The following is a 26,226-nucleotide window of genomic DNA, read 5'->3' as shown; positions in this document are numbered from 1 at the left end:
TAGCAGGCCCTGGGTTCCTCCTGGTGCAGAGGGCCCTGGGTTCCTCCTGGTGCAGTGGGCCCTGGGTTCCTCCTGGTGCAGTGGGCCCTGGGTTCCTCCTGGTGCAGCGGGCCCTGGGTTCCTCCTGGTGCAGTGGGCCCTGGGTTCCTCCTGGTGCAGTTGGCCCTGGGTTCCTCCTGGTGCAGTTGGCCCTGGGTTCCTCCTGGTGCAGCTGGCCCTGGGTTCCTCCTGGTGCAGTTGGCCCTGGGTTCCTCCTGGTGCAGCTGGCCCTGGGTTCCTCCTGGTGCAGGTCAATACCCGGCCTCATGTGTCCAGAGCGTGTAGGCAGTTACATGATTGATCTGATCAAATATTAGTCTCATACAAACATCTAACTATGACTCTGATTAGATGCAGTTCAAACTGTAAATGACAGAGTCTATCTACCACACATTATATTTACATCAAAATTCTTCATAAACAGGCTGATACCTTTAGTAATAATAAATAGTAAATACATCTGTAGATAATCCTAGAAACCTCACTGAAACCTGAGCTTTGATTTTCTGTTTCCTTGTTCCTTGTTTGTTTCCTGCTGGTTTCTCCATCAGCTGCTGAAAGTTACTGGAGGGCGAGGGGATCTGTTTAATGTTTAGAGACAATAAGGAAGTGGACTCTGATCTAAAAGGTGTCGTTGCAGCTGAGACTCAGACAGAAGACAAAACATTCTGCTGGAGAACACGACTGAAGAACCTGAACGTGAACCTGCTGCTGGTTGTTGTCTCTGAGTGAAGAAAGATGAAGCTGGAGGTCGAGATTATGTTGCTGGACTACTGCTTCAAACTCTTTATCCACATGTTCCTGGTGAGGACAGCTGAGTTTAATGATATATGTCACATATAAATAATACCAATCAGCACCTTGATTATACATATACAGTGTTCATGGTTAACTTCCCTCTCCTCTAAGAGAGAACTTGTCAGAAATCAGGCTGATAATTTAAATAGAACAATAAAAAATTGTCCGTGACTGGAGGAAAACCAACAATATATTGTCTGTAAAAGAGACATGATGATATGATATCTGAGCTCCTCTGTCAACAGCATGTTTTATATTTTACTGGCCTTCAAATTTCAAATCAAACTTGACCGTTTTGCAACTTATAGTTCAGTCTTTCTAAAGAGGGGTTGTAGGGATACTTATCCATTGACAGTATGTCAGACAGAGATTTCCACCAGGGAAATTAAACTGTTCTGTCGCTCTCCTCAAAGCCACACTCCATTGAGAAAACACAGATTTAACATTGCTGAACACAGGAGCAGCTGGTCTACTGCTGCCTCAGTGAGTTACCATGTTTGTGTGATTCTGTGACTTTGACATTTTAAAAGGGTTAGTTCGGATTCACCAAAGTCACACAATAATAGAAACCAACTAACTAATCAAAACAGTGGTAAACCAGCAGCTCCTGTGTTCAACAAGGTAAAATGACTGTTTTTGTCAATGGAGTCTGGTGGCTTTGACGAGAGCATAGATGGAGAACTGAAGCCATTTTTTGGCCTCCCCTGTCAGAATGGGCTGTTTGACGGCAAGGTACAGCTGTGAAAACACTCTCAATATAGTGTCCACTTAGACTGAAACTTAGAAAAAACACTGAACCATCCCTGCAATATGAAAACGTTGAGGGTCTTTTAAGGTAGTAAATGGAGTGGTTCTTTTCCAACTGTAAAAACAATGTCCATCTCTCATGCGTAATATTTGTTTTCAGGCTAAAACTACTCAAAATATCTTTTTTTTTTGTTCCGTTCAGCTCAGCTTTTGTTTGGATCACAGGTTAAAGAGGTGAAAACAGACGACAGGTTGGAGTTCTTTGTATAAACTCATGTTACCTGCAGTAAATTCTACTGTCATAGTGTCAGAAATCAGTAACACTTTACAATAAGGCACACAAAATTAGAGTAGTTACTGAGGAACTAATGAGGAACTAATGAGTAGTTACTGAGGAACTAATGAGGAACTAATGAGGAACTAATGAGGAACTCTAAAATTAGAACTATTACTAACTACTCTAATTTTGTGTAGCTTAGTTCCTCAGTCACTACTCATTAGTTCCTCATTCGTTTCTCAGTAATTACTCTAATTTTGTGTACCTTAGTTCCTCAGTCACTACTCATTAGTTTCTCATTAATTCCTCATTCGTTCCTCATTAGTTCCTCACTAACTACTCTAATTTTGTGTATCTTATTGTAAAGTGTTACCCAGAAATCTTGTAAAAAAAAATAGAATAAAAAAAAGTTCATGGACTGTATTTAAAAAGTGGACGAAGCGTCCGGGTCTCAAAAATGAAGTTTAAGCCTGCATTCCTTCAATTCGCCAGCAGGGGGTGACTCCACTGGTTGCATAAAGACATCAGATTGTATAGAAGTCTATGAGAAAATGACCCTTCTTATCACTTTACCCCTTTCAACATTCTACCTCCATCTCTGTTTCTTAAAGTCTTTAATTCCATTGGCCCATCTATCGTATCCATGATCAATCTCTGCCAGTCAACTGGCTCAGTTCCTTCCCAGCTGAAACATGCTGTTGTGCAGCCATTGCTGAAAAAACCAAATCTTGACTCTTTCCTCCTAAAAAACTACAGGCCTACTATCTCCAAGCTACCTCTTCTCTCCAAACTCCTGGAAAAAAACTGTTGCTGGGCAGCTCTCTTCACTGATAGATTCACATATGTTGTATGACACCTTTCGGTCTGGTTTTCGGAAGCTGCACTCCACTGAAACGGCCTTGGTTAAAGTTACTAATGATATCCTGATGGCGGCGGATGATGGGAAATGCTCTCTCCTCGTTGTACTAGATCTCAGTTCAGCTTTTGATACAGTTGATCACAAGATCCTCTTGAGCAGGTTGTACCATTATGGTATCTCTGGGTCTGCATTAGACTTTTTAAAATCATATCTGACTGAAAGGAGTTTTTCTGTGTCTGTGGGTCAGTTCATGTCTGTCCCGGCACCTTTGTCATGTGGTGTCCTGCAGGGTTCTGTCCTCGGTCCTATGTTATTTGCCCTCTATATGTTGCCTCTAGGTCACATTATTGACAGATTCGAAGGCATTTCCTATCATTTTTATGCAGATGACATTCAACTGTACTGTTCATTTTTACCTGAAGAGATTCACAAACTATCTAATTTACTTGATTGTCTGGAGGCCATAAAAATCTGGATGTCAGACAACTTCCTCCAACTTAATAATGAAAAGACAGAAACCCTAATTTTTGCCCCAGACATTGAAATATCAAACGTGAAGTCTTGTATCGGGTCTTTAACCAATTGTGTCCAACACAAACTTCGTAATTTAGCTGTCATATTCGACCAAGCCCTATCATTTGATAATCACGCCAGCCTACTCACCCGATCTTGTTTCTCACAACTTAGGAACATTGCCAAATTAAGGTCAGTTGTGTCCAAAGCTGAATTGGAAATGATCATTCATGCTTTTATTAGCTCTCGCTTAGACTATGCCAATGCACTTTTTACCTGTTTGAATAAATCCTCTCTGGCCCGTCTCCAGACTATCCAAAATGCTGCTGCTCGGCTTTTAACCCATAGCAATAAGAGGGCTCATATCACTCCAATCCTGTCCTCCTTGCACTGGCTTCCAGTAGAATTCCGAATCAACTTTAAAGTATTGCTCCTGACTTTTAAAGCCCTACACGGTCTAGCCCCTGCATACATCACAGACCTCCTTCAACCTCACACTCCTTGTCGCACTCTAAAATCCTCGGATCAGTTCCTACTGTCAGTTCCACGTACTCGTTTCGTCACTCATGGAGACCGAGCTTTCCAAGCGGTTGCCCCCAAACTTTGGAATGCCCTCCCCTTTTCGTTGCGATCCGCAGCGTCATGTGACACTTTTAAAAAACAACTGAAAACACTGCTCTTTAGCCAGGCCTTTGTTTAACTAACTCCTTTTACCCCATCGATCTCTTACTATTTTTCTTTTATCTAATGTTTTATTTACATTTCACACTTTGCAGACACCTTGTCTTTTGCCTTGCTTTGTGCTTTGTTTTTAATGTTGTGTTATATTGTTGTACTTGCTTTGTCTACTGGAAAGCACTTTGTGATCTAGTATCTGTGAAAGGTGCTATATAAATAAACTTTACTTACTTACTTTATTACCTCAGTAAAGATGTTCCTAATGGGTTTATGGTCTCAATCACTAGTTTAAAGTCTTCTTTATTGCAGCACAACATTCATTTTGCACATTACTGTCCCATTTAGAGTAAATTAGACCATAAAGCAGGGTTTACTTTAGGGTGTGGCTGCCTTGTGATTAACACGTTGCTAACACGGTGTGACTTTGGGCTCTCACTCAGATCCACCCCTCGCTTCTTCATCCTCTCGTCTAAATATGGTCACCTCTGGCTCTGGGAAAACAAGATGGCAACAGCCAACTGCCGAACTTGAGGCTTTAAAATGGTCCACAAAACAATGGGTGACGCCACGATAGCAATATCCACTTCTTTTATACAGTCTATGAGAATGATAAGTTTATCATCATAATGATTGTCATTACTATTATATTATTATTAATATAGTCAGTGGTGGGTTGTAATAAGCAGAACTACAGTTGTTAACTTTTAGAGCAAATAACTTTTTCACATTTTCTGAAACTGTCATTACTTTCACATCGCACTAAATGAGACAGAAAAAAATTATGTTCCTCTGCCTCCTCTGTTGCCTCTTAACATTTCTAATCGCCGTACTGCATGTGAACAAAACCAATAAGAGCCGAGGAGTCTAACACAGCTGTCAGTCATGTTGATCACTGCTTGTAAACTGCAGTCAAACTATTTAACTCGGCAACGCTGATCAAATATGAATTAAATAAATATGTTGTTTCAGAAACATATTTTAGTGACTGTTCAGCCGTAAGTTGGTGATGCGGCTGCCACGTTAGATACAGTTGACTGGAGTGCCAATCACCATCCACCAGCTGCACCAACTTTCTCCTTTTACAGCTGAACAGAACAGAACTGAAGAATAAACAGTGAGTTTATCCTTCAGTTTAAGCCATGTGTCTCTGAACTGTAAACTCAAATCATCGTACAAATATTGAAAACATGTTGCGTACAGTAATGTGAACCAGACACTGTAGCTGACCTTTGACCTGACCTTTCACCTCTGTCTGCAGTATCTGGGTCTGGGTTTATGCGGCATCGGAGTCGTAATCGTGTTCTTCAGAGTAAGCCTCCTGAACGTCCTCCCCTCAGGTAACACCGCTGGAGCTCACAGTTAAAGGAACAATAGGCTACAACATGGTGATATAGAAGCACCAGGACATGGTTAGCTTAGCTTAGCTTAGCGCAAAGCCTGGAAGCAGAGGGAAATAGTTAGCCTAGCTCCAACAGAGAGAGATCTCCACCCTCTAACAGCTTAAAAATGTGCAAACATACAGGTGGATTATAGAAGATCTAGAACACTTCACTATCCAACATGTTCTCATCCCAAGTCGTCACACATCGCTGCTTTGTCAGTGGACTTTAATGTCTACATATTAGGCGCTAGGTATCCTTCTGTGTCTGCTGTTGATGTTCCAGGATGCCACTACTAGTGCCAACATCAACAAAAGCATGTGATCAGGTTTAGAAAAAAACATCATGGTTTGGCTCTACATTCTTACAGGAAGTGAACATCGGGCTCCCAGGTGACAGTGTGGTGTTTGTTGAAGCCATCCACCACCCCTCCCACCAGCCCTGTAAGGACTTTCCAGCTCCTTATATTACGTCATTACTGGCAGAGTTTCAAACTGATGCTGACCACCAGCGTATCATACTTCTGTGACAGGTGCCATCCTGCTGCCTGGTGGCACATCATACGGATGCCTCAATCCAAAGTCGTCCAAATCGGGCACTTGGACAGTGACTTGCGGCGTCAGACACTGACGAAAGAAGCCGTCCTTATATGCAGCTGGTAGCCGTTACATTTTAATGGCACTTCGGCGGCTTCAGGGGGGGAACATGGCAGGACAAGGATGAAAGTTAAGGTGGTGGATGGGTCCAGCAAACACCGACTTTCATCCGAGAGAGTGGTGTTCGCGTCCCGTAAGATTCTAAAGCCAAACTCTGTTCCTTTTTCCTAAACCTAACCATGTGTTTTTGTGCCTTAACCTCACCACGTGCGTTGTTGGAGGAGAAAAAACGTCAGTTCGCGAGACTGTAAGCAAATGTTAAATTTCCTGTGAAAACAGAAGTGTATTTTGAAAACAGACAATGCATGTAACAGGCAGAACTTCACACAGCGTCCCAGAATGTCAACAACCAACACACCCAGGGTACCTTGCACATTGTATCTGGACGTGGAAGGTCCATCACCAAACGTGAATATGTGATGAGGTCAGAGTGAGAATGTGTTGCATACTGCCGAGAAAGGTAGCTTTTGGCGTCTGTGTCTGACACTTAAATCACTCACAAAGCGGTGGTATCTGATGATTTCGGAATGAGAATAAGCTGCACTATCAGATTCATTTATTAAAAGGTCACTTTGCCAATTTTCGACCAGTTTTGTGTCAAAACAACGATGGTAGTATGTGTAAGTGAACAACGGTAAACTATGGCAGGCGATGTGAAGTTACTGGTTAGCTTAGTGAAACATCATGAAAGCACGCTAAATTACAAAGCTGACTACAAGTACAACAGTTTAGTGCCAGTAGTACAATTTTATTGTTCCAAAACATTAGTGCCCCTGGGAATAAACTGCAGAATGACTGATACAATTAAGAAGTAATATTGGAGATCTAAAACAATATAATCAATACTAATAATTCCATTGTGTGTGTGTGTGTGTGTGTGTGTACAGAAGAGCTGCAGATAGTGGGGGTGGGGCTTCTGCTGATTGGTGGAGTGGCCTTAGTGGTCTGTATTGTTGGATGTGTCGGAGCTGAAAAAGAGAAAAGAGTCCTGCTGCTGGTGGTGAGTCTCACCTGTAACCACTGATGTAACCTCTGTTCTGTGATCACCAGGGTCCATTAAGTGTATAAGGGTGCTTTCACACCTGCCATGTTTGGTTCCGTTCAGTCAAACTCAAGGTCGTTTGCCCCCTCAGTGTGGTTCATTTGGGCAGGTGTGAACACAGCAATCACACTCAGGTGTGCATCAAAACAACCGGACTGAGACCTTCTTGAAGAGGTGGTCTCAGTCCGGTTACAAAGGAACTCTGGTGCGGTTGGTTTGTGGTGAGAAGGTGTTCGGACCTGGATGTGAAGCAACTGCAGTCACATGACACATTGTTTGGGTTAAACATGAGCATGTTACAGTCCTGGAGGATTATTAATGTGCACCGCCTCCTGTACTGCCTTAATATGTACATTCAGCACATCCAATGCATCAAAACATTGTTTTCTAGTTGGAGCCGCGCCTCGTTTTCAAACTGTATGCTTTGACTAAAATGAACAATGACAGCAATATAGTCCACGATGAGCAGCGCTAAAATCAACCTGCGTAGTTGTCCCTCCATTGTGACATTAGAAAGTGTCACATTTATCTTGCAAGTGTACTCTTCTTCAACGTTTGCTTTACTTCCTGGATTTTTCCCACATGGAAATTCTGACCAATCAAGAGCAGCTTTCTCACACAAGGCATTTGATCTGGTCTGCTTGTAAATGCTGCCGTGAGAACACGAACCAACTCTAGACAATTATACAACAAAATTTGTCCCTGATTCGGACCAAAGCAAGACAACTCTAGGTCTGAAAACACCCTAAAGGAAGTGGACGTAGCCTCTGGCTCTGAAAAGTGAAGCCAATGTCAAATCTTATTAAGTGTCTTAAACCTGCACTCTTTCTAATGGCCAGCAGGGGGAGACTGGTTGCAAAAAGAAGTCTGATTGTATACAAGTCTATGAGAACATCCACCCAAATTTTCACTTGATTGCTTACCTAAGTAAAGATTTTCCCAAACACCTATTTTTTGGGTGCGACGGTTGTGCCCTCAGATAAACAGTCAGAGTTCAACTTTTGGAGTGCAGCAGCAAAAGATGTAATAAGTATATTCACTTTTCTATCTAACAGGCTGCAGCGAGTGGTAGTGATAACTCTCATAAATGAGTCAGTGGCGGGGCCGCTTAAATGACATACAACCTGTCATTTAAGTGGCCCCGCCCTTAAATACGCATTAACTGTGGGCCATAATAAAATATAAATGTAACTGGTGATTTATAAAAACACTTTACCCGTCGTACAGTTATCACGGATGTTGAAATGGTGGTACATTTTTTGTACCATGCTGTAAACATGTTTATTTCTGTTGTAAAGGTATGGCATTTTTACACAGGTGTTCATGGGGATTGATTCCGTTTTGGAGCCAGCCTCTAGTGGCCATTACCCGAACTTTCGTTTTTGGAACCACCGCGTTGGCTTCATTTTTCAGCCTCAGATTTGCCACATGACAAAAACATCGTCCCTGCTCCACTTAACTTCTTTTATGCATTTATGTAATTATCAGTTTATGACATCCAAGTCATAATTACTCTTGTGACACAGTTAAGTTCCTGGAAACCAAACAAACATGGCCACCTGACGTCCACCAGAGTTGCCCTATGTAATAAATCCCAAATTTAACAGATATATTGTTTTACTGAACGTAAAGATGAATTTTAATCACTCACTCTGTGACTCGTCCTCTTCAGTTCATGGGCTTCATCATCATCCTGGTCCTGGGTCAGCTGTTCGTCACACTGCTGCTGCTCCTAAACAGAGACAAGGTGACAGGCTTTTATTTTGGTGGGCAGAACTTGTAAACACCACAGTTGGTCCAAAAGAAAGAACTATATGTTCAAACATTATTTTCGGCTCTAGGAGATTATTTCAGCTGTTAAACTGTGTTAGTTTCTCACTTTTTTACGTGTTGATGCACCTGTAATAAATAACATACATAATGTGATATATGTATATGTAACATGTGATGTGTGATCAGCTTGAGCGTACTGTGGACGATACAGTGGATCAGATCATCGTTCAGTACAGAGGCAGCAACAGAGACGACAGACTGATGGACAAAGTACAAAACTACGTGAGTCTCTCGTCTGTCGCTGGTTGTATTCCTGCTGACTAAATGACGTGATCAAATGAACGTGCCTGTTTGGTTTACTGTTGGCAGGATGAATGCTGTGGCAAGATGGGTCCTGCTGATTGGCTGAAGAACTCTTACATCCAGAGTCTGAACCTGACGGATCTGGACGTTCTTCCTTGTTCCTGTTTCAAATCGTATAGTCGCAGTGATGACTCGCCCTGGTGCTCAGAGCTGCTGAACTTTACCGCCCCGCTGTTCGGCCGAGGAAACAGCTCATATGTTCAGGTACTCATCTATACTGTCAGTGTACTGCATATATATTTATAGGACGCAGAAATGTAATACCAGGACAGTTTAAGATGCAATGTGCAGGTTGTGAAAACCACCGATTTTCATACCATGATATCTGGTTTCACGGTACGGCTTCAACCCTACCAGGATGTTTTGTTCATCAGGATAATGTGTGTTTGTTGCAGGGCTGCAAACCGAAGTTCAGTAACTGGCTGCAGGAAAACATCATGACAATCCTCGGCTTCGACATCAGTGTCATGTTAATCCAGGTAATATAACAAGAACCTGTCTGGACAGAGAAAAGACAGAGCAGTGCATTTTAATGGCTTCATGCTGCGTCCTTTCTGTTCTCCTCTGTGTTGAGCTGTACCAAGCTCAGTGGCCTCTAGGGGGCACAAAAGACTTTAATGTTCTCTCTCTCTCTCTCTGAGCATTTGTTCACACCTTGCTTCTGTGTAAATCTGTCCTTACAAGTTCAGTGTGTAAGATTTAGGAGTTAGTGGTGTCTAGCAGTAAGGATTGCAGATTGCAACCAGCTGAAACTTCTCCTGGTTAGAATTCCTTCAGTGTTAATTGTCCAGGAGGTTTTTACCAGGAGATAAATTATTCTCAAACACTGATAAAAGCAGTTTTACGTTACAAATCAGTGTTTCTCCGATGATGTTGGGCACAGGCGGCTGACCCACAACATGCTGTCAGCCCCTTTTACACTGCCGGTTCAAGGCAGGAATAACGAGCCGTTATGCTGCCTCACTGCTCCGTATATAAGGTACGATTGTGGAATGGGGGGCCAGAGTGGTCTCGCCTATGAGCCGGGAACAGATGTGGTAACAGACTTTTTGACAACATATTATATGTATGACCCACCACAGGACATTTGAAAAGTAGCTGATAGCAGTTAGCGGCTAACTCGTAGAAGAACAGCTCCCAAAAATGTCCACAAATCGGTTAAACAATGAGGTCCGGGAGCTCCTTACCCTCCGAGCAGAGAAAGAGATCAGTTGCCATGTAACGGGGACAGTAAATGATTGTTATTGTCATGTTAATGCTATCGTTCTTGTTCATAAAGTGCTGCTGACGCATTTGTTATATGTCACACTAGAAACCGTCGCTGTTGTGTGACATGTCATGGCCATCAAGGCTCCTTTGAATCTGCAATGCCAGGATGCTGTCTATAATCACGCACTGAAGCAACATGATGACGCAGTCATCTGGTTCTGAGTGAATATACAAAGGCCTTTGTATCGACCCTATAGCGCCATCTCTGTGTTAAAAGGGCTATTATTTTGTGTGCTCACTCTTTTTCTGATCCAAATGTTCAGGAGCTTTTTTACCAAGAGCTGAATTATCCACAGAGGTCTCTTCCTCTCTAAAACAAACACACAAGGTGATTTAAACCAGTAAAAACACTGAATGACACAGTTTCATGTTAAAAACGCAAATGGCCCTACCTAGAGCCAGTGTTTGTTCATTCATTCTGGGCTACTGTAGAAACATGGCGGCACAACACGACAATCTCCATAAAACAAGGAACCGCTTTGCAGGTCGATATAAACGACTCATTCTCAGGTAAACACAACGCTGTTTATTCTCAGGTGATTATACACTAAAGAAAACACACTTATTATATTATATTCCATTGATGCCATCGGCCGTTCTCACAAATTCTTTGTACGTTTGCCTACGAAAAGCAAGGCACCCCAATTTGTACATATCCGATGTAGTTTGAAAGGCTGCGATCACGTGACCAAGAGCAGTGACTGACGTAAATAAACAAGGAAGCAGACCCGAGCATTTGTAAGAGGCAGTTTGGGTTGGTGGATCTCGTACTCGTTGTCCTCTGCTTATCCGGGTCCGGATCACGGTGGATGGGTCCCAAAAAATTCAGCTGGAATTGTGTCTTCGGATTCGTGTGAATGTTGAGTGATTTCAAAGTACTTCCTCACGATGTTTTTTTTTTCTTAAACCTAACCACAGTAACTTTTATTGCCTGAGCCTAACCTCCGTAACTGTTCGTCTATTACGAAACTGTACATTAAGGACATAACTTCATTCATGAGGCGCAAATTCATAGGATATCATACGAACCGTTCTATGAGAATACATTGGATGCCAATATATTCCTCTAAATCCGACACACTGGACCTTTAACACACTCACATTTGCTCATTTAATATCTTCACATGGACATATTGTCTCCCGTCTCTCTGCAGGTAATTCTGATTGTCATCACGGTGTATCTGTACCGTGATCTTGGCAGGAACGCAGCTTTGAAAAAGGCTGATAAAGAACCTCTGGACGAGCCTGAAGATGCTGTGACCTACGGAGAGCAGAACTACGGCTACATCGATGGTGATGGTTACACAGACCCCAACCACCCGGCTTATCAAAATCAATACTCGACCTACAACGAAATATACTTGGAGCCAGCACAGGGTCATCAACAGACTTCAAACTGAAAGGCTGATCTTTTGTGATAACGGCTGCTTATATTTTACACTGAACATTAATAACGTTTGAAGTTGTGAAAAAAAACGTCAGTGTTTCTTCTTCTTTTTTCAGAATGGAAATATAAAAATAAATAATGATGGTGAACTCAGATGACGGGGATTTAAATCATTTTGCTGCTGATATTTTGGGGCGTCTGATCAAAATATCTGCATGACTGATGTTAAATATGACAGTTATCTATGTTGTTATTAACAGTTTTACTACATCACTGTAAAACCATTAAAATACATTACCTCATTATCTACTAGTGATGTGTATCGTTTGATCTGGTCCTCTTGTAAATGCTGCCGTGAGAACACGAACCAACTCTAGGCAATTATACAACTTTGGAACAACATGAGTCCCTGATTCAGACCAAAGGAGACCACTCTAGGTCTGAAAGCAGCCTAAACATTTTGCTGCTCACACCCACCATGTGAATAGTGTAGTATCCAGTTGCATAAGATGCCGTGATATTTGTTATTTTAAATGTGCTGTCATTTGTAACCTCTTCACTAAATAAAGCAGATGTAACATGATGTGACTGTAGCGTCTGAATCTGAACCTGGACTGAGAGCAGATGTGGAATGGTGTCACATTTAGGATGCAGTTTACAGATGTGACTGCACTTTCACCCCTTTTCCACCACATTATCTCTGGCTCTTGAACCATTGCAGTTTAGTATTCTTGGAACTTTTTGTTTCAGGATTAACGTTTTCATAGAACCATCGTAATCATTGCCCGGGTCCAGACCCTTGAATCCGCCCACTACACTGAGTTGACTGATTCGTCTAGCATCCTGACGTAAAACAGCGGTTTCTCAGTTGTCATGTGGTTCGGCGAGTGCTGTAGAAGCTGCTAATGAGGCTGTTCTCAATCGATGTCCTCTCAATTTTTAACTTTGCTTTTCTCCACTTTTAAAAACAGTTTAAACCCTGTATTTTATGCCAGGGAGGAAAAGCCTCTGAAGCAGCATTTTACATGACGTACTTGGTGTTTAACTTGCTCCTGATATCTGACATCTCTTAGCTTTAACAAGTGCATTAATATGAGTCATCCAGTGGGCCTGATGGGACTCTCTGAGCAGCTAGTTCTGGCCCGCAGGCCACATGTTTGACACCCCTGGTTAAAACTCAGTCCTGAACATGGTACTGAGGCATATATGTTGTAATTCTTTTTGATTTACAATGTTGACAAAGACCATAATAAAGCGCCCCTAATAATTTGTTTTTATGCATACTAACACTTCAGCTGTATTGTAGTTTTAATCCTTGAAGTTTTTGTTCTGTAGTTTCCTTCATGATGTCACATCCTGTTGTCGTGTATCTGAAGGTGGTGAAGCTGTGGTGACCTTTTCATTGCAATGACACACTTCATCACACTGACTGATCGTCTGCTAAACATCAGCATGAAGCTGCTTCCTCTGATCTGTCTCAACACACTCTGCGGTAAGATGTTGCTCAGATTTGTTTATTTTAAAATATGATTGTATACTTATAATTGTCATATTTAATCATTATATAATATGTACTCATTAGATCTGTTGGAATCTACCAAACAGAAAATTAGTTTTGTTTCTGTCATATTTTTTTAATTTATTTTTAAGATAATTTGAGTGCATGATTCAGTAAAATCAAACTACTGTAAGTTTACTTAACATGTTTGTATTTTGAATTTTAGATTTATGAGTTTTTTATATTATCTTTATATATATTAGCTGTTTTTAACAAAAACTCAGCAAATGTGCTTTACAAAATTGTATTTAATTATAATACTTTAATCTAGTTATATTCTTTGACCTTAATGTTTACATTTATTTAAGTAATATTTCATTTTCAGTAAAATTACATTTATATAACAAAGACACCAGGTTCAGGTGCTTTTGCCGAGTTACCACGAAAAAGGTTGATAATTTAGTTGTGGCTTTTTAATAAATATTATTAAAATTCGCTGTAAATATTAGAGGACTGAGAATTGAACCCTGAGGAACACCACAAGTGAAATACTAATATTTAGATTTAGCATCATTTGGGAAACAACATAAAAGATAAGATAAATTAACTTTTGAGAAAAGTTTTCTTCTGAACTCCCAGGTCAAATAAAAGTCAAGTTATTTTGATTGTTTATCTATCTGTATTTGTATTAATTATTCTGTTATTTGAAATTTTATCGATTAATTGTTTAGTCATTGAAATGATTAAAATAAACCCACATGTTGGTCTCTAGTCCACAGTGATTCTTTTATTCTTTATTTTATTTTTTAAGTTAAAAACACTTGTTATGGACGGGCTGCTAACTGCAGTGGCAGATGCAAAAACACAAATGGCACTCTCTAGAGCCAGTGTTTGGTGTATTGTGTTATCATGGAAATCTGACGCTTGGGCAGTGACTTGCGGCGTCAGAAACCACTGAAAATGCTGTCTGACTCGCAGGCCACATGTTTGACACTCTTGTTGCTGTTATAGTTTAATGGCACCCAGCGGTGTTGGGGGAAACGTGGTGAGACAAGAATGAAAGTTGAGGTGGAAAAAGTCTGAGTAGGCAGGGCTGGAGCAAACACCAGCTTTCACCCGGGAGAGCGGTGTTTGTGACACGTAAGAAATACTGTCCCTTTTTCCTAAACCTAACCATGTGTTTTTGTTGAAGGAAAAAAATAAAGTTAGTTTACAGTGTTGTACTGACGTAGTGCCTTTATTTTGAAAGAGACTGTATGTAAACAGTTAATTTCCTGTGAAAACAGAAGAGTAACTTGAAAGAAGACAATGCATGTAACAGGCAGAACGTGACACAGTGTCCCAGAACGTCAACAACCAACACACCCAGGGTATTTTTCACGTTGTATCTGGATGTTTTAAGTCCATGACCAAATGCTGATATGTGATGAGGTCGGAGTGAGAATGTGTTGTTTGTTCTGGGCTACCATAGAAACATGACGGTGCAACATGGCGTAGACGAGGACCTGCTCTCTTTGTAGATGGCGGCTCATTCTGCGATATTATATTCCATTGCTGTCGCCCATTAAAATCCGACACACCTTTAAATCGCAATTTTACATTAACTTTACATGACATTGGATCGCCTCTAAAATTTGCCTCCCATTACGAGGGGTTTGAGGGACACTGGAGATGCTTCTTTTGAAGGCTGAACTAAAAGGTTTGGAAGAAATGGACTGATCTTACTAAAACACCCTGGTATTAATCGTCAGCATGTGTTTGCAGCCACAGCCGGGGCCCTGCTGGTCCAGTCTCCTCCCTCTGTATCTGTGACACCGGGGTCAAAGGTCAGCCTCAGCTGTGACATCACTCACATGGGTAGGCAGTGCTCTGCTGTGGTGTGGCTGCATGTCGGACAGGTGAGCGGTCTCAGTGTGTGCACTCAGTTTGTGTCTGCGGCTCAGACTGGGACTCTGTGTCGGCTTGAGATCTCCAGCGCCACCCTGCAGGACGCTGGCAGGTACTACTGTGTCTACATCAACGGGCTCATGCTAGTGACGGGAGACGGGACCACAGTGACTGTCACAGGTGAAAGAATGAGCTGATGATTAGAGCTTTAAAATGTAAAGTTGTCTGTGTTGTAAAAACAACAGGATGTAAGTTATTGTAGTGTGTCAGCAGGTGTAGCTGCAGCAGAGACCCACCCATCAAGACTCAGTAAAATTTAAACACACAGAAATAAAATACATGTTGCTATCATTTAGGGTGACTTTAGCGGGATTAATACTTGTGTGTCAGCTCCATGCAGAGCTTACGTCATAGCCTGCACACGTGGCCAATGCCATTGTGAGCATTTATACTTGCTTGGTGGTGTGTCTGTGTCGCTCTGCAGTTACGCCCCCAAAACACTAGTTGGCGGCAGAGGTTTCTATGAAGTGCAGTACAGTAAAGTAGAATCAAAAAACACACAAACCACACATTAAACACACATTAAACATGGCTAAATAGAGACAATTTCAAACACAAGTACACAAATCGCTTCTTTATGACTTGCAAGATTCACAGACAAACACTTTTTTTCAGAAATACAACATGCTAATGTTTTCAGCTCAAGCCTATGGCATTTTACATTGTATAAATTAGCCTAGCAGCCAGGGATCTTTTCCTCTACTCATATGAAGCCAGGGAAAACAAAAGGTAACGTCACATAATTTGGCTCCATTACAACTCACAAGGTTCACTGACAAAACAACTGTCTTATACTGAACACCCTTTCCAAACAAATACAACATGCTAACGTTATTAGCACAAACCTATGGCATTTTACATTGTACAGTGGTGGAAAAAAGTTTTCGGACACCCTTAAAATTTTACACAATCTCAAATATTATCATGAAATATTTGTGGAAAAATCTTTTTTGTGTTTCAAAAGGTGTGGCTGCATTAGACAGATACAAACAAATACAAATTATATTTTTTTGTTTATTGTTTACAAGAAAAACTAACAAAACTAAATTCTTGACAGTTTCAATATGTCAGTTCTCAACATTGTCGGTATCAAAGTCAACAAATAACAGAGAATGTGTTCAAAACTGAACAAAAAATAAATAAACCATCACATCATCAAATTAATATTTAGTAGTCCTGCCACTGGCACGTAGTAGAGCTCTAATCCTGGCTGGCATGTTCCCCACGAGCCTTTCACACTGTTGAGGGGTAATCTTGTCCCATTCTTCTTGAATTACTGCTTTTAATTCTTCTAAATTCTTTGGTTTATGCTTTGAAACAGACCTTTTGATAATCCACCGCAGATTTTCAATGGGGCTCATGTCCGGGGATTGAGCTGGCCACTCTAAGACCTGGATACTGTGCTCCTGCAGCCAAGTTCTACTGGCCTTGGATGTGTGGCAAGGGGCATTATCTTGTTGAAACATCCAGTTTTTACCTCGACGGAACAGTGCACGTGCAGAAGGGAGCATGTGGGTTTGGAGAATGGTACAATACTTGGTAGAGTTCAATGTGCCATCACAGACAGTGAGATGACCAACACCAGCAGCACTCATGCATCCCCAAACCATGATACTGCCTCCACCATGCTTGACAGTAGGTACTGTACATGCTGGAGATAATGCTTCGCCTGGCCTTCTGCGTACCCTCACATTAGTAGGAGGAAGATAAAGCTGGAAACTGGACTCATCTGACCACAAAATCTTCTTCCAATTCCTGGCTGTCCAGTTCTTGTGTGCCTGGGCCCAGCGACGCCGGGCTAACCTCTGTCTCTCATTGATCAGGGGCTTCTTGATAGCCTTGTAGGACCTTAAGCCATGATGTAAAAGTCGGCCACGTACAGTGCGGGTGGAACACTGGACACCAGTTTGGTTTGACCACTGCTGCTGAAGCTCCTGTGATGTCATTCGGTTTTGCCTGCACATGCGGATCAGGATGTCATTTCTTGCTGAAGAAACCCTTGGATGCCCAGATCTTGGTTTGTCTTCCAAGCTGTTGGTTCGTCTGTATTTCTGCAGAGTGTATCCAACTGCTGAAGGACTGCATCTGCACTTCCTGGCTATCTGGCGGCAGCTGTATCCTTCCTGGCTGAGAATCTTTATCTTCAGGCGTGTTTCCTGCGTTAGGTTCCTTGTTTTAGCCATTTTTGTGTCTGAAGAACTTTCAAATGTGCTGGCTTTATGTAGACACGAAGCTTGGCAAGCTTGGATTTTTATGGAACCAATCAATTTTAAGTTTTTAATGGCTTTTTTAGGATTTATTTAGTATTTTGGCTGTGACTGTACTAAAAGAAATTGCACTTCAAGACCTAAGAGTGATTCTTAATGCAATATTTCACAAATGCATGGGGTGTCCGAAAACTTTTTTCTACCACTGTATAAATTAGCCTAGTGATGAGCTGAGATTTCCTCTGCTCATATGAAGGTCTGCATTGCCACGATGTGCAGTTAAATTTCTTTGGAGGTGCATGTCAGGCTAGGGCTTAGGGTACGACATTGATTCGATGCAGAAGTATAAATCCCCCTTCACACTCCCTGAGGATATCATTATCTCAGCTGTCTATCCAGAATAGACTTCCATAAATCCATTTAGAAGAAAAAGACGCTGCAGAACTCGCCTGAGAATCATCATGTTTACAAGTTTTCTCCTGTATAAAAGTACTCCAGGCTGCAAACAGGAGCTGTTAACAGACAGTTTGGGACTTTGATTGAAAACACTGACGTAATGGAAACAAATATAGACCAAAAAATGGGCCCAAGTTGGTTTTGTTTTGAGGGGGTCCATCTTGTTTCCTGTCTGCTTGTATGTTGTCAGTGATCCAGCTGTCTGTGCGTACATACATACCTACGCTCCTTCCAAGGGTTTTATGTTATTTATAAATAGAGGAATTAAACACCTATGACATAAGGTTTCTGTTGTTTTGATGCAACATAAAGTTTTTTTGTTCTGAATCATCAGAGTCGGTGCTCCACAGTCCGGTGGTTGACCTCCTGGTTCCTTCAGACAATGTCGACTCCTCCCTCTTCTCCGTCCCCTTGATCTGTCTAGCGTCTGGACTGGAGGACACTGGTCGGGTCACAGTGAACTGGGAGGTGGACTGGGAAAAGGACAAGGCTAAGCTCAGGTCCAGAATCCTCCCTCAAAGTGAGGCAGGTGTCATCGGCATACAGGTTTATGTTCCTGTAGAGACCTGGAGGGGCGGAGCTGAAGTGTCCTGTGTGCTGACTGATGGAGAGCTGGAGATCAGGAAGACTGTCAGCAGCAGGACAGGTGAGTTCACCTGAGGGCTCTCCTCCCTTTTCCAGATGTTTTGTAGATTTGCTTCTTGTTACTTCACTGTATCTTCATCTTTGAGCTTCACTGTTAGGGAAATAGGATTTAGTAGAGGGGGTGGGGGGACGACTCGTAATGTTTCCTTCTTTTCATAACTCATTCACTCTGACTGCATTCACTTTGGTATTTTAAGCCCAGTTTCCATCAAAAACCTTTGGTGTAGTACATTCAGAACCAAATGTAACCCCTACAAACATATACCTAGACCCTAGATCTGTTTAGTGTTTCAATGTTGTCCCAAAGTTGTATAATTGCCTAGAGTTGGTTCGTGTTCTCAGGGCAGCATTTACAAGCAGACCAGATCAAATGCCTTGTGTGAGAAAGCTGCTCTTGATTGGTCAGAATTTCCATGTGGGAAAAATCCAGGAAGTAAAGCAAACGTTGAAGAAGAGTACACTTGCAAGATAAATGTGACACTTTCTAATGTCACAATGGAGGGACAACTACGCAGGTTGATTTTAGCGCTGCTCATCGTGGACTATATTGCTGTCATTGTTCATTTTAGTCAAAGCATACAGTTTGAAAACGAGGCAAACGCGGCTCCAACTAGAAAACAATGTTTTGATGCATTGGATGTGCTGAATGTGCATATTAAGGCAGTACAGGAGGAGGTGCACATTAATAATCCTCCAGGACTGTAACATGCTCATGTTTAACCCAAACAATGTGTCATGTGACTGCAGTTGCTTCACATCCAGGTCGGAACACCTTCTCACCACAAACCAACCGCACCAGAGTTCATTTGTAACCGGACCGAGACCACCTCTTCAAGAAGGTCTCAGTCCGGTTGTTTTGGTGCAATTGCTGTGTTCACACCTGCTCAAACGAACCGCTCTTCGGGGGCAAATGAACTTGAGTTTGATTGAACTGAACCAAACAGGGCAGGTGTGAAAACACTCTAAGTTACGTCCCCACGCCGACCTGCTGCTCCTTCTTACATCATTTTTTGATTTCCCAAAAAGCTCAATTGAATGATATTTAATAATACAGAAGTGAGTGAGGTTACCATTTTACAAGGAGCAATTCTTGGGCGAGCAATGTGAAAATGCCTGTCATAGCATCATCAGTTCAGTCTCAGGAGATGAGCTGCTGTTTCAGTAATAAGGAGCTGAAAGTCCAACGAAAATCACAGAACATATTTTCACTGCAACATCTTTGGAGTAAATCTGGTGTGTGTGTTTGTGTGTGTGTGTGTGTGTGTGCAGGAAAATCCAGTGACTGTGTGTTCCCGATTGCCTTTGTGAGCACAGTGTGTGTCCTCCTGCTCGTCGTTACAGTGACGCTCAGCATCCTGTTGTCATGCCGACGGAGAGGACTCGGTGAGTTCAGCAGCAACTTTAAGTTTTACGAGTGCATAAATGAAAATATTTTGAATAATATGTTATTTCTTCACAGAAAGAAAATCAGATGATCCGCCGGCGGTCAGTGACGAGGTGACACAGAGTTTACTGGATTCACAGTTTGTGTTTTTATCTGTCGCTGTTTTTCTGCTGGTTGTTGACGTTGTACCATCAGGACAGGAAAACTTAAAATCAATGATTAGACCCATTAATAATGTTGATAAGCTAATTTAGACTTAATAAGGCTGTGTTGCCTTTGTTATAAGGGTTAAATGTATTTTGCAGCTCCAGACAAACTTAATTTAATTTCTTGGACCAAAAATGGCTGCTCTGGTAGGGAAGGTTGCCGACACCTGCCATAGGAGGTGCTGACTGTATGATAAACTGATGCAGACAACGTGATTCTCTGTGAGATCTACACCTGACTCACCTTACCTGTGATGATGATGATGATGATGATGATGATGATGATGGTGATGTCTCCACAGGCCTCGGCAGATCTTCATTATGCTGCTCTGAGGTTTGAAACTTCAGGCAGAAGAAACATCAGCTGACACTGCAGTTCGTCTTCTGTGTGGGAACAAACGGCTGTTAATGTCTGAGGACTGGAGATGACTTCACACTCAGATCCTCCTCATTCACCTGTAATATATCGTATAAAATGTTTGTCAGCGAATCTGTCAAAAACTTGATCCCTGTGTTTGTAGTTTGTCGCATTTTGTTAATATGTCAAAGACTGTCGTATCTGTTCCAGTTTGTCTGCTGGTTTGGCTCCTTGTGATTTGTGTGAACTGAATTCATTGTGAACAATAATGTTGGTTTCCGGTAAATGTTTCAGAACGTGAGGTGTGTTAAAGAGAAAAGAGGACATGGAAACTAAGTGTGTCAGCTGCAGAGGATTTTCCTGCTGACTGAAAAACAAACTGACCTTCTTCTGTCTCTCTTTGTGTCGACTCGGCTGTTTTCTGCTGCAGCTCAGTGGAAACTCTCTCAGTCTGCAGGTTTGCTGTGTTGCTGTCACTGAGCTGCACTTTGACTAAAAGGCAGATGTTGGCCCTCAGTGCATCACAGTCTCCAGGAGGGCTAGTAGTATTGTGGATATATAAATACACTGAAACAAAGGGAAGAAATCACCTCTCAGTGTCTCTGCACCACAGCCTCACCTGACTGACTGAGCATGTGGCTGATAGGCAGAGTGTTTTCAGGTGTGTCCAGGTGAGACAGGGACGGGGATGAGTCATGGGAAGCTGGTCTGGGGTCTGTGCTGTAGCTCCATCACACATACAGATGACTGACAGTTAGTGTGGAGACATAGAAAAGCTGTGGTGCAGACAAACACGCAGAATTATCAGCAAAGAATTCACAGCTGAGAAGAAGCAGAGTCAGACGACAGTAAGGTTCAGCATCAACCTCTGAAACCACAGCTGTCTGTTTAACTCACTGAGATGCAGAGATAGAGAGCTGTGATATGAAGCATGTCACTTGCAGGTCTCACATTGACCTGTACGAGTTGTTTCAGCTACTGATGAACATTTAACGGCTTAAAAACAGTATTTGTATGGAGGACTAAAAATGACTGAATCAATAAATAAAGAAATATAATAAATGAATGAATACATACTGTAATACAGGATTAAAGAAAATAACAAATAAATTAACTGAATAATAATTTGATTAACAACTTTTGTATATTTATTTATTCATTTCAGCATTTTATTTATTTTTGTATTTTTTATTAATACATTTATTTGTTTATTTATTCCTGCATTTTTACAGAACTGAATGTATTTATTTTTCTAAATGTATAACTAACTAACTAACTGATTAAATAACAACATAAATAATCAAAAGAATAAATAAATAAATAAATAACAAATAAATTAATTTAATCATTTAAGTAATTTAATTATCAACTTTTGTACAATTATTAATTAATTTAATTATTTATTTCTCTCTTTATTTAAGCATTTATTTATTTATGCAATTATTTATTTATTTATTCCTGTCATATATTATATATCATTATATTATCTATCTAAATGTAGAGGGAAAGAAAGAAAGAAAGGAAGAAAGGAAGAAAGAAAGAAAGAAAGACAAGAATAAATACTCTAGATTAATGCTTAAATAAACAGACGAATAAATAATTAAATGTATAAATAAATAAATAACTGAATGAATACCGGAACAGATAGAAATACAAAGGAACAGAAAGATAAAATCATTAAAAGCGTTCATAAATAAATCTAGAAGAGTTCGTAATTAAATTATTTCCGAAGTTATTTATGGATTTATTAGTAAATTTATACTCATGTTATTTTACCCTCATAGTTTGAACCAAACATCTGATAGTTTTAAATATTTTATATCAGACGGAGATAAACTGAGTCAGCTCCTGACTGTTCATCGTCTTATATCTGCTGTCAGCAACATAAAGATGTTGAGTAACGCCTGATGGAACCAGGACTCGAACCAGCAACCCTCAGTGTCATGACATCATGTTGTGATCGAGCTGTAACCACAGGACAGCTGAGAGTTTGTTCTCAGCAAACAGGAGAGTTCAGGCTCTAAAATCAGATTAAAGGTCGTACACATGAGAGATGTGTTGAACTCACTGAGCTCCATGTGTCTTATTCTCTGTCTGTTGTTTGCTAGTTTGCTTTCTAAAAATCTAGCTGCCACTCAACATAAAGTTATTGTTCTTTTGGCTGGTGAGTGAAGAAAATTAAGCAGCCACCTTTGTATTTAACCAACATTTGACTGGTGCTCATCTCCAACCCTGGACACGTTGATATCAATCTGTGGTTCCCCTCTCAGCCTGCCGAGGGCGCCACCTCCATCATACTGACACTGACACTGTGGATTCAGTGAGGCATCTTTTTTATATACATGTATAAAACTTTATTAAAAAACAATTCAATATGTTGATAAACATGAACTCTAAATATGATGTGGAAAGCATTTGTATCAAACTGAAGTCCTCACAGCAGTGTAAAGCTACACCAAGAGCACCTTCTGGTGTTCACACACAGAATAACATCACAACTAAACATCACATGTAAAGGTATGAAATCATAATAAAATAGGTAAAACATAAATGAATACAAAAGAGAATCATTATTAGAAAATATGTGAAATATAATATAAAACATTGTAACTTTTTAAAAATATACTTTCAACAGCAAATGTGCGTTCATGGTCGTGACACTATGCCACCATGAGAACGACATATATAGAGAAAACATATTTTAATCTGTGAAGAGGACAAAACTAATCCCAAGAAGCATCTTTAAAAGTTAAAACACCTGCTCCTCCTAGAATTGAACAATTTCTCTTATTTATTTGTGCTGAGAAGACAGTAAAAAATGCATAATATTTCCCACAGGCTCCTTTTTCATGAGAAAAATGTGTCTTATAATTATTATTATTATTTTGCAAAATTCTATTTCATCTAAAAATGGAGTGTCAGCACTTATGTAATTTTTAAAAAAAAAATAAATAATGAATAATAATAATGTCTGAAAAGTTTAATTTAAAAATCAGTTATAATTATTATTTTAAATAACAAAAAAAATCCTGTTTTAAATTACTCATATAATTATTACAATCATACATGATGAATAAATTCAAATCAGTTTGACAAGTTAATGGAAAAACTACAGAGAAATCTCATGACGTCACAAAGTCAAAGACTTTCACTGGGGTGGAGACTTGGTGGAGCTGGACCTGGTGTGTGATCTGTGCAGCTCCGCCACCTGTTGTTTCCAGCAGTTCACACACTGCATGGATTTACGAACAGTGGCAAAGTCTAGTGAGGATGAGGAAGTGGAGGGTGATGAAGAGGAGGGACATGCTGCAGACGCCTGGTACGACCCATTCTGAAACACACAGACAGATTTCAGACATGTTTAGAGAACACTGAAGTCTACACAGCTGATGTCGTTAATGAATGAATGAATCTTTCTGTCTGTCTGTCATGACGGCAGTAGTGGAGGAGACTAGGGACATTCACAACAGCTCCTATTCCTCCAGTCAGAAATGTGTTGCTAATGACTATGCTTATATGTGCAAAAAAATAGTCTGTCTTTGCTCTTATTCCCAAAAAGACAACATTCCTACTGAGCTGTTCACACGGCTAATGGAAATAATTATTCCATTAATAATACACACATGTAGCCGTGCACGCTGATTAACGTGTCGTTTATCATGTCAAAATAAAGAAAAGCGGAAAGCTGGAGCTGCGTCTCCTCCAGCTCGTTACACTCTCTGGAGGGGATGTGCAAGTCATCCGATGTCACGATGACCCTGAAACACGCTGTATCGTTAACATGTCAAAACAACAAAAGCTCTCTGGCGCCCACTCCACAACCACTACACTACTGAGAGGAGTGGATGTGGAGAGAAAGAACATGGGGAAAAAAACCCAACAACAAACAAATCTGTGTTAAAATTGTCAGGAGGAGAGCTGGTCATGGTTACCTCGAAGCAGCAGATGGCCGCAACAAACAGAGACGACCACGCCCACTTAGAGGACAGGAAGTGTGTACCATTTCGTACCATTGGCGCTGCTTGTAATATGTTGGGAAGTGGTGAATTTACAGCTCACAGATACTTAATACGACACAGTCTTTTGCTTGATGGTGGCTGCAAAAATGTTGCACATTTCCGTTCCGTTGTTAGCGCAGTTAACTTGTTCACTTTAATAAGTGAATGCTGCTGTCAGACTGAACGAAGTTGAAGTTTAAAAATGGTCAGACGGTGTACATGGGGTACATGCAACTCTGACACAAGGTATCCTGAGAGGCTGGGCGACGAGGTGTATTTTTTTTACACTTTAAACCACATCTCAACCGAGAAAAGTGTCTCCTTTGGATAAAGTTGTGTGGTAACCCTAAAATTTGAGAGATTTTTTATTTTATTTTTTTTTTACTGTATGTCCTTTTAACAAGCTAGAAAAGTGTCAAAACCATACAGTACTTGGTTGCAACGTAATATTTTAACAACAGAAATACAGCACCCCCCCCCCCCCACCTCAAAAATGGTTTGATCCACCCCATCCCTCCCACCTTTCCCCGACTCAGGCTCTGAGCGCTCTATCTGCACAGAGCAATGCGCTACAGGTGGTCAGTACCGCTGTCCTCTGTTTGAATTGGAATGAGAGAAGCTGGCTGTTGTGTCATGTGCATGTGTTAATATTAAAGCCAAGGAGCTACTGACTAGCTAACTGACTGGATGCCCATTAACATTATAACTCCTATTGTGTGTATTTATTATTATTATTTTGTAGATTTCAAGCACTTTTCTTTTTTGAAGTGTATTTTTATTTATGTATTTGTATTATATAATACAGACAAGAAGGAAAAAGGCAGAGACAAACATTGAAAAAGTCAATTACTGTTAATGTGTTAATGTTACATGTTGTGCATTGCATTTCAAATAAAAGTCCAAAAAATAAGTCCAAGGTCCATTTTTGGTATTTTTGGTACTCACTATAGGGGGCTGGTTTACTCCAGAAACATACATACTGTTTATGTGTATGTTGAGGAGCTGCTGTATCAAAATGAGTTATCCTCCCCAGATGGTTGATGGTTTAGTCACAGACTTTCCCAAAAAGTGTTTTTCTTTCACAAATGTGGGAATGAAATTGAGTTAAAATGTACAAAACAGTTAAATTTATCTTGCCTGGCCGGGCAGCTCTCTGGGTGCTCAGCACCCCTAAATCTCTGATCCTAGAATCGCCCCTGGTGGTAACGGGGAACTGCCCATTGGTTCGACAGCCCATTGTTCCAACCATATTAAACTCATTGTTCCAAAGTCCGTTCCGAAATCATCATGATGCCCTGTGGTTAAGGTCTGGTTAGGTTTAGGCACAAAAACCACTTGGTTAGGGTCAGGAAAAGATCATGGTGTGGGTTAAAATGAAAAAGAAAGTGACAAACACATAAGCCGTGAGCCTGCTCCGCCTCAAGCCAGTCGCGGCGCACCATACGCCCGCCGCGAGCCGTTCAGCACCGTGGACAGTCGGACTAATGGGATGTCGAACCAATGACATGGACCCGTGGTAACGTTAGACCACATCATCAACTCAACGTGAATAAGAGTAACAATGATGTCTACATCTGTTCTAAGGTAAGTCAACATTGTGTTTGAGGCAACATATTGTCACTTTGCTGGAAAGAAATATAAAGTTATCTTTAACATCTCTAGCTAACGTTAGCTAAAGTTAGCCTAACGTTAGCTCCTAGCTGCGTTGTTCATCATGTCACCTTGTTTGCTGGGAGTTCATTAGCCT

The 26,226-nt window shown here is 40.9% G+C and overlaps 2 protein-coding genes across 3 annotated transcripts; both read left to right on the top strand.

The window, feature by feature from the left end:
• Nucleotides 1–684: 684 nt before the first annotated feature.
• Nucleotides 685–12,353, top strand: si:ch73-139j3.4 (CD82 antigen). The gene is made up of 8 exons (XM_049584920.1): nt 685–843; nt 5,170–5,248; nt 6,834–6,946; nt 8,661–8,735; nt 8,948–9,043; nt 9,131–9,328; nt 9,520–9,603; nt 11,548–12,353. Exons 1-8 carry the CDS (start codon nt 778–780, stop codon nt 11,791–11,793), a joined length of 957 nt encoding a protein of 318 aa, XP_049440877.1. The 5' UTR covers nt 685–777; the 3' UTR covers nt 11,794–12,353.
• Nucleotides 12,354–13,155: 802 nt separating this feature from the next.
• LOC125893930 (uncharacterized) lies at nt 13,156–21,563 on the top strand. 2 transcript variants are annotated; one of them, XM_049584919.1, is made up of 6 exons: nt 13,156–13,272; nt 15,043–15,345; nt 18,223–18,534; nt 19,803–19,916; nt 19,993–20,030; nt 20,426–21,563. In XM_049584919.1, the coding sequence occupies exons 1-6, from the start codon at nt 13,188–13,190 to the stop codon at nt 20,489–20,491; spliced, it is 918 nt and encodes a 305-aa protein (XP_049440876.1). In that variant the 5' UTR covers nt 13,156–13,187; the 3' UTR covers nt 20,492–21,563. The 2 variants fall into 2 exon arrangements, with proteins under 2 accessions (XP_049440876.1, XP_049440875.1); XM_049584918.1 differs by lacking the exon at nt 20,426–21,563 and having other exon boundaries at nt 19,993–20,250.
• The last annotated feature ends 4,663 nt before the right edge of the window (nt 21,564–26,226 follow it).

Source organism: Epinephelus fuscoguttatus, linkage group LG8 (assembly GCF_011397635.1).
Source record: "Epinephelus fuscoguttatus linkage group LG8, E.fuscoguttatus.final_Chr_v1".
Taxonomy (NCBI): Eukaryota; Metazoa; Chordata; class Actinopteri; order Perciformes; family Serranidae; genus Epinephelus; species Epinephelus fuscoguttatus.
Note: the sequence above shows the minus strand (reverse complement) of the source record. Positions and strands in the feature narration are given on the sequence as shown.